Source organism: Helianthus annuus, chromosome 2, assembly GCF_002127325.2.
Source record: "Helianthus annuus cultivar XRQ/B chromosome 2, HanXRQr2.0-SUNRISE, whole genome shotgun sequence".
NCBI lineage: Eukaryota > Viridiplantae > Streptophyta > Magnoliopsida > Asterales > Asteraceae > Helianthus > Helianthus annuus.
The window spans coordinates 100,052,842-100,061,966 of record NC_035434.2 but is presented as its reverse complement, the minus strand read 5'-3'; the positions used below and the strand labels follow the sequence as shown (position 1 = coordinate 100,061,966).

At 34.5% G+C, this 9,125-nt stretch overlaps 1 protein-coding gene across 4 annotated transcripts; it reads left to right on the top strand.

Annotated features, from left to right (window-relative positions):
• Positions 1–1,185: 1,185 nt before the first annotated feature.
• LOC110913881 lies at positions 1,186–5,403 on the top strand. Of its 4 annotated transcripts, XM_035978861.1 has the most exons (9): positions 1,186–1,690; positions 2,782–3,041; positions 3,188–3,280; positions 3,358–3,492; positions 3,582–3,684; positions 3,934–4,110; positions 4,424–4,531; positions 4,672–4,862; positions 4,994–5,403. In XM_035978861.1, exons 4-9 carry the CDS (start codon positions 3,490–3,492, stop codon positions 5,033–5,035), a joined length of 624 nt encoding a protein of 207 aa, XP_035834754.1. In that variant the 5' UTR covers positions 1,186–1,690; positions 2,782–3,041; positions 3,188–3,280; positions 3,358–3,489; the 3' UTR covers positions 5,036–5,403. The 4 variants fall into 4 exon arrangements, with proteins under 4 accessions (XP_035834754.1, XP_022014397.1, XP_035834755.1 ...); XM_022158705.2 differs by having other exon boundaries at positions 1,186–1,664; positions 3,188–3,492; XM_035978862.1 differs by lacking the exon at positions 3,188–3,280 and having other exon boundaries at positions 3,317–3,492.
• The last annotated feature ends 3,722 nt before the right edge of the window (positions 5,404–9,125 follow it).

Here is a 9,125-nt window from a genome sequence, read left to right as displayed (position 1 = left end):
TGCATCAACTACCACAAGATATGCCAAAATCCCGAAGCCAAACTCATGTACCTGAAGAACATATAAAAATCAAGTGTCAACACAAAGGTTGGTGAGTTCACGTATGTGAGGACCGTTTCCATATGAATAGCTCAAATAATATCTATTAACCTACTCCAAATTGTGTGGAATCCAATTTTGTTAGGCGACAATACAAGATTTTTTAATTTTTCACGTTTTAATTAAGAGAAAAGTGCCAGGATAGTCCCTGTGGTTTGCTCCGATTTCACCTTTAGTCCCTACATTTTCAACATTATAGCTATAGTTCCCAACTTTTGCAAATTAGTTCTCGGATAGCCCCTGAAGCGGATGTAGGTTATTTTTCTCAGTTAAGTGGGTATGAAATGACTATAATGCCCTTATAATTTATTGAAATATAAAATTCTAACTCACACCCCCACTCTCTATCCCCTTTCTTCCTCATCTCTCATCAAATCACCAGCAGGTTCACCTCCACAGTCTTGACACCCCCAATAAGTTTAGATAAGTACAATTCTTGACACACAATCTCCTCTGTTCTGGTCTCTAATGGGAACGCCACCACCTTCACAGCCTTCGAATTGAAGGACCATTACCATAAGAAGGTTATCAAGTTTAACTCATTCGCTGGAAGTCCACATCTGAAACCGCCGGAATTGCCTCCTCACAACCATCAATCATCGCCGTCTCTATGGACCCGAATTATCACACCATCAAGCGTCACATCCGACCATAGCTGTAAACGTTACCGGAGGCTATGGCCTCACCCTCCCGGTGTTGGATGGTTTGGAGATAAAACCCAAGGGTTAAAGTTTGGTCTGGTGTGTTGCATATGTTTTGTGCTTGATTTAAAGTTTTTAAACATCTAGTTGCCATGATTTTTGTCACATGTTCAATCCGGTGTTGCTTTTAGATAAAAGTGAATTTCAAGGATTGTCCTTTATCTTTATTCCTATTTTCAGGCGTTGTCCTTTATGTTCAAAATTGACGAGTTTTGTACTTTATGTTTTCAAATCATACACGTTTTGTCCTTCAGCCCTAACCCAGTTAAATTTTTCTGTTAAATCTGGTCATGTGCAATGCGTATGAGGGTAAAATTGTCTTTTCACCCTATTCTTTAAAAATACATATAAAAGAAAAAAAATATTATATATCATAACAAAACCCTGTTCTTCCCCAAATCAATCCCATTTGAAAACCCTAATTTGTCTTTAGTAACCTGCGACAATTCACACTCCATTTCAAAGCCCTCTTCTCTCCTAACTTCAGCCTGCTATCTATATCCCCAACCACCGGGCATTAACCACCAACCACCACCATCACCTATGACCATAGCTGGAACTCTAGTTCGTCACTACAAAATAATGACACAAACGACTACAAGAAGGTTTTCTGGAAGTTTGACGCTATCGGTGAAGGTATGATTTCAATCACGGAGCTCATATCTATAAGCGGTTCCGTCACGCCGGAGAGCAAGCCGAAGGTCGTAATGGCGGAGATTTATACAGAAGAATGGGCTGAAGGTTGTAATGGCGATTCAGCGGTGCCGTCACCAAGTAGATCTGACCATCACGATTCATAATCTGAAACAACTCATCTACAACTTCTATTGGCCCTCTGAACCTTGAGAATCATCATCCTTTGAAGTATGCACTCTAGCTTGACCCATTTGGTAAATCTAACTCAAATGTTTTTGATTTAAAACCCCCATATTACCCCATCTTAAGAAAGCCCAAGTTCTAGGGGCATGTTTGGCTTAACTTATTTTCAACTTTTGGAAAAGTCCTTTTGAAAACAAAAAGTCAGGAAAACATAACTTTGGCCTTTGGAAAAGGACTTTTGGGCTAAAAAAGGAAAGGCAAACACCCAAAAAAAGGACTTTTAGGCATGTAAAAGGACTTTTTTCTTCAAAATAAGGAACCCCAAACATGCACTAGATATGAAGCTGCTGTTGACGATGATTTTGATTACCCAAAATTGAAGGGAAACTTATAAATGGGTAAAACTTGATTACTCAAAATTGAAGGAAAACTTATAAATGGGTATAAAAATAAATAGTATAACACTTTTAAATAAATAGGCAAAAAGACTACACTATCCTTTTGTGATCTGACTTACCAAAAAGAATTAACTCGGTTAAGGCGAAAGGACATAACATGCAACATTTTGAAAGATAAAGTCCAAAACTAATCAATTTTAAAGGCAAAGGACACCGTCTAAAATTTGGTATAAAGATAAAGGACAAAACTTATAATTCATTCAATAATTTAATAACTCAAATAATTTGTAATGTATAAACTTAATACAAACACTAAATACACCGTATTTCTTAAAAATTTTGTCAACATTACCATATAAACTTTATTAAAAACGGAGTTTGCTGGAAAAAAATATATTCTAGTATATTATATATATTGACGGATTAACTTTTTAATTTTTATATTAAAAATAAATAACTTTTAATTGTTTGAAATAAAATAACTGTTTCTAATATTATTATTTTTAATACAATAAATAATAACCATGTGTTACATTTATTTAATTAAAAATTAGGTTGGGTTGGGTTGTGAATGTGTGTTAAAAATTGACTTGGGTTAGGTTGTATATGTGGAAGGGAGAGAAATTAGCTTTTTTTTTTAATCAAAAGTTGGGTTGAGTTAGGTTGTGAATGAGGATAGTCTAAGGGTTTCTTGCTAAATGCTATGATGAAGAATTGATTATTTTTGTAACAAATTTTGGTTTAACTAGTTTTTATACTTGTAGGTCGTGCAGTACGGTTTTGTGCCACTCAAAACGTATCTCCCTGAGGGCAATATTGACCTGACGGTTATTAGTGTTCCTGACTCGCGTAATTTGCCTCTTAACATTTATCATGCTCTTCTGGCTGAAGAGTGGAATGGAAATGATGAATACAGGCTAAAAGACATCCGATTCATTGATGCTCTATATAATATTGAGAATATTAAGAACATGTGCCTCATGTTAGTATTAGATTAGCATTGGATTTCATATATATTATGCTTGTAAGTGAATAAGTTTTGTTTATTATATAATATAGTATGAATAAGCTTTGCATTATAGTGTTATGTTACATATAAAAGGTGGTCTTTTAAATGTTAAGAATCTTGATCATTTTGATAATTTTTTGCTATATCGTTTCCAATGACAGGTGAAACTAGTTAAGTGTGTCGTTAACGACATTACAATTGATATATCCTTCAACCAGCTGAGTGGTCTTTGTGCACTGTGTTTTCTTGAGCAGGTATGATCATGATCGTTTGTATATTGACTAATGCAGGGGGATCACTTTATTGGTAGAAATCATTTGTTCAAACGCAGTATCATCTTGATAAAATCATGGTGTTACTATGAAAGCCATATTATGGATGTGATGTATGGCCTCCTATCTACATATGCTTTGGAAACTTTAGTTCTATACATATTCCGTATGTATAATGCATCTCTTGCCTGATGGTAATCTTTTCAAACCTTGTGAAAAAGAAGTCGGTTTTTCTAACTTCATATAAGCTCACAATTTTTGGTTTCTTTGTGCCAAATTCTAGGTTCTTTACATGTTCTTGGAGTATTACAACAAATTTAACTGGGATAAATTCGGCATGAGTATTGATGGTGCGGTTAACTTATCTTTAATGCCTGAAATAGTTGGTAAGAAAGAAATCATTAAAATTGGTGTGTTTGGCATTGCGTTTTAAAAGTGATTACCTAATTATTTTGTTTTCAAGCATTCAAAAAACTCATTGTCTACTTATCACAACTTAAACAACAAAATCAATCCAAAACTATTTGTCATAGCATAATTAATAACGAATGTATATGCCATACACCTCTATGAAGTTCATTATTTGAGTAATATCCATATACTTGTTTTCTTATTCTAACTCTCATTTTGTGTAGTTGAGAATCCCACCCATCATGCCTTATTCGGTGGACAATTTCTTAGGGAACTCATAAACTTGTACACCGTGCCTTGTAAGATACCTGCGGAAAATAGCCCACCTTTTATACGGAAGGTTGTTAACATCATTGATCCGCTGAAAACAGATAACAATCTTGGGCGAAGCGTTAATTTTGGTAAGTGATAAAATTATTTCAGTTGAGCAAGTATTTCATGGAAACTTTTCACCATATCAAATATGTGATCTTTCCATACCATGTAACACATAAAGTTAATAAATTGATGTCACATTAATATACAGAAAAACAGTTAAACAAATAGATAAAGATGGTTCGAAAAAATCACACTTAAAATGTATATAATGGATAGCAGACCGAAAAAAAGCTAACACAAAAGAGGGTAGATTAGAAATTTCGAAATCTTATTAATTTATACAAATTTAAATACCTTGTTTGTAATTTAAACATTATAAATATACGAATCTTACAGGAAACTGTTTACGTATAAAGCTTGCTTTACGTCTTGGTGCTGGTACGCTTGCTGAGATTTTGGAATTACCGATGGAGAAAATCGAAGAAAGGATCAAGAACTTCTTTGGTATCACATATCTAAATTCGGTCTCAGGCCGTGGTTAACATTCGACTCTTTGTTAACTGATTGCTTCGATGAAGATGACATTCACTCAGATGATCATGATCTGAATGCTAATCTTGACAGTGATAATTTAAATTTGGCAGACCTCTTAGGAGATTTTAATGGTAACCTGAGGAGTCTTCTATCCAGCCAATGTACTCTAGGTTTTCGTTACGCAGCTGGTCATGAGCATCATCGGTTGGCTGGTAAATCATACGCAATTAATGGTTCGGTAATGCTTCCTGTCCCAAATCAACCGATTCACCGAACTAGCCCATTGAGCAGGCCTCCTATGGTATGTTGAATTTATCTATGTCCATACATTTTTATTTCTTGTGGGTTGGCTCGCGTTAGTTGTCCAAAAACAAAGATGCGTTTCAATGTCTTTATTTTAATATTATTAATGATAAATTCACGATTCTGTAGGGCCCGTCCTGGAGAGCAAGTGGAAGGGGTCGTGTGCCATGATTGCTTGTCCATCCGCTGAACTGGGGCTATGGACCAACTTTTGAAGTAGGCTCGTCTTTGGGTTCTACCAGTAATAGTCCAGACCCGCAGTCCTCACAAGGTCATGGAAAGTCTAGTGCACCCAGCCAGGTGCCTAGACAAGAAAGGAGACTTGTGTTTGGGTCTTTTGGCCGAGTCTCCATGAACACCTCTTTACCGCTAATGGATGAAAATGAGTTCCCTCGTTTGTCGGGTTGAGTAAGGAAGATGAGACACAGCATGTATAAAGACTGTTGTAGTTCAAATTCTTTGTTCAATATCTTTTAGGGTAGACAGGTGTAAAACACCAAAAAAAAGTAGGACTCCTTTTTTATTAGGTTTGTTTTTAAGTTTCTGTTAATTTTTCTTTAACTCTCTGTTTGTTGTGTAATATAGGGTAGGAAATAAGACTTTAAAGAAACCAAAAATAAAAAGAAATGAAAAAAATATATTTAAACAAGCTTCTGTGCCCTTTTCTTCCTTCATGCTCTCTGAATTTATAATCAAAGCAATCCGTGTTCGAATACAAGAAACGCAGCAGCAAGTTCCGTTTTTGTTTATAGTTTTGAATGGGTCGAACAATTTATTTTTATGTTTCTTGTTTAGTTTGGGCTCAACATGTGAATCGGTGCGTGTATGGAGATATAAATGTTTTGGCGGTTATCGTGGCACAACATGTCGATTCCAATCGACGTCTCTCTCCAAAAACACAACAGTTCACAAGTATAAATAAGGTTTCGATATACAGTTGTATATATGCATGTTCTGATCGATTGAAGGCTCCTATGGAAGTTACTTTCAAGTTGTTATTCATTCGGTTAGTATACAAGTTCATATATTCATTTACTAGTTCTTTGAAACATGTATTGGTGTGAGTTATGTGGAGACAACAAATATGGATGTTATCATCCTTCTCCTCATTCAACATGGTCCTGGGAACCATCAAACTCTGATACTAACACTCTTTGTATATACATGTCTGATCCCTGCAACGTCCTCTCTGTATTGGTGTGAGTTATGTGGAGACAACAAAGATGGATGTTATCATCCTTCTCCTCGTTCAAGTATGATTTTTTTTTCTTTTGGTTTTGAAATTATTTTACTAACTATGATCTATCAAATTAAGACCCTTAGTCCATTTTATACAATTATCATATAATTTCCGACAATAATAGTGTAGTTACGATTAAACATACACTTAAAATACGTGTTTGTTAAAACATTTTAATAAATAAAACATTCTAACGTTTTGAAAATGCATTCGCCGTTTAAAACATGACGACGAAACAATTAGCAGAAGCTTGATTCTTGATCGTGTTCGGTTCTTTGTTGAGCTTGATCGTCTTCCGGTACGTTACATTATACCTGCATTTCATAAAAACATGAAATGTTTTAGTTATACGGAATTTATAAGTATTTAAACAAAACCATAACTCAAAACAATAGATTATAATCATCGCTAGATTTTAACCCGTCGCGTACAACGCCGGTTGCTTGGTCTCTATAACGAAACTGGTCATAAACATTAGTTATTGAAGTTTATAACGTATGAAAACGGATCCGTAGCGTAAAAACAACTCAGCAACAGTTTTTGCTGGATTTAACACCCGTCGCGTGCCGCGACGGTGTATATGTTTAGTCGTCGCGTGCCACGACCACGTTTGGGGTTCTCCGTCGCGCGACGCGAGGACCCTATCTCGACAGTAAGTTTGGTTCAGGTCTGCATATTTCCCAGCCAAACTCAGTTTTACGAAAACGGCCATAACTTGGTCGTTATTGATCCGTTTTACGATCCGTTTCTTCCTACGCGATCGTAAATTCATTCTCCATAATATGGAGTTAAAATCCAACATCCGGATTAACAAAAATTTAGACTTTTAAGCCTTCGGCTTAAAATGTATTTACTAAGTTTTGACCCGTTCGTATATATATCAAACAAACCTGTTTGTTTCTATTAGTTTCTCATGAACCTTATAAATTCAACGTTGTGTATTGTATTAGATTAAATTCCTGGGTTTATATGCATTCTTAAACCCGTTTTTTTAACTTAAATGCTTATTTTGACTCGTTAAGGGTAATTAAGCATTTTTTTCCGCATAATTCATGCTCATTTACTTCTAGCATCTTATTTCCACATTATTTATCAATTAATCTTCCACCACAACTATAATTGTGGTGGATTTAATGTGGTGATCAATATATCCCGAGTTTTATCATTTTACGGCAAACCGCGTTTTAAGGCATTTGACTTACAAGAATCATACCTTTCACTTTTATATTTGTTCCAAATATTTATATGCATTTGACTTACAAGAATCATACCTTTCACTTTTATACTTGTTCCAAATATTTATATGATTAAATGACTTATTTCTAAACAACCCATAACGGTCGCTTGCTTGATTTGTCGATCAAGGGCATTTTGGTCCATTGAAGCCTTTCATTTACGATGAATGATTTTGAAGGGCATATTGACCCAAAATCTCACATATTAAACTATGATCTTGTTTGAACGAACATATCAATAAAAAGAATAATGGACGGGTCCTTAGATTTATTTATGGCCTTTTTCTTTATTATTTATCGTAAATGAGTGAAGCATTACACATAGTATGCACAATGACTATAATTTAAATCATTCGGTTTACCTAAAAAGATAACCAAATGTCCATTTTTGACCTTATTTAACTCTCCTTGAACCTTAAGTTCTAAATGAGTAGTTAAACTATTACACATACCTGGCTCGGATCAATATATTGACCCATTTAATGATTTGCTTAATAACCGCTAAGTATTAGCGATGCAAATATCCATTCGATATTTGTTCCTGTAATCATATACTCGACAAAGTAATTAGTCGATATCGTCAAAGGGTGATATTTTTCACCTTTTGACCCGTTTGATCTAAATGACCGTTTATCTTTGCAAGATGGTATTTATTACCATCTCCACTACATGACTCGCTCAGGTTTACACCGTACGGTCATTTTACTTATAAATCATTTCACTTATCTTGTTTCGTACGACCACACGTCGGAACATTATACTTCAATTGCTTATTTATCTTATTCATAATTAATATGATAAGAGAATATTCTACGAATTAAGAATAGTGTAAGCTATACTTACCTTGCCTCCAAATTAGTTTTTTTTCGTCATACTTGATTCGTTTGACCCGCTTCATTCCCAAGCTTCCACCTAGCTTGTCAAGCGTCAAACTATCATCATAAATCGTAAGATAGTTAAATTAGTCATTATCAATCACAACTACTCCATCTTACGGGTTTTATGTCAAAATTATCATTTGATCATATAATTGGTCATTTTGACTTTTAAAAGTCAAACTACCTATTGACGGAAGTAATTACACGATGTAGATCAACTACTCGTTTTATTACTTTGTCAATATCCGGTAAGCATCATTCTTATGCTACCGGTTTAATTACTTATTCAATCAAGTTCTTGTAATCAAATTTCATCAATTTCACACAACTTTGATCATTTTTAACACATAACAATATCATACATAATTCAATATGAACATATCATCGATTCTTTCATCTTATCATACTAAACTCATTACTTAGTAAGTATAATTTATATACTTAAACACCTAAATTGTTCAAGTATCATCTTATTAATATCAGATATGATGATCCTAATCAAAATTATATCAACAACTTCATCACATGATTAAAACCCACTTATCCTAGTGTGGTAAATCATATAACCATTCAATTCATAGCATCATATGTACAATTTTCACTTAGGGTTTTGTTCCAAAGCAAGTATACATCACTAATTCAGCCATAGCTTCAATATTTCATACATAATTCGCGGTTATGATGATTATTCAAATTTTACAACTTCACAAATCATCAAAATTTGACATACCTTATAATCCCCTAGCTTGGGTGATCGTTAATTCACGTTCAATTGTGAATTTGCAAGTCATTTGGCCCTTCAATTTGATGATTATGTGAGAATTAGGGTTTGAAGCTCCTGGGAGCTTCCCGATGTCGATCCAAGAACACACACTAAGTGTGTGTGTTTTGTTTTAAGTTTCTTTTAT

What these genes read in the sequence shown, in the direction of transcription:
- LOC110913881 (XM_022158705.2), top strand. An exon ending in AAGGATCAAGAACTTCTTTG is followed by an intron (nt 4,532 to 4,671) that starts GTATCACATATC and finishes TAAATTTGGCAG; the next exon opens with ACCTCTTAGGAGATTTTAAT. An exon ending in CATTGAGCAGGCCTCCTATG is followed by an intron (nt 4,863 to 4,993) that starts GTATGTTGAATT and finishes ACGATTCTGTAG; the next exon opens with GGCCCGTCCTGGAGAGCAAG.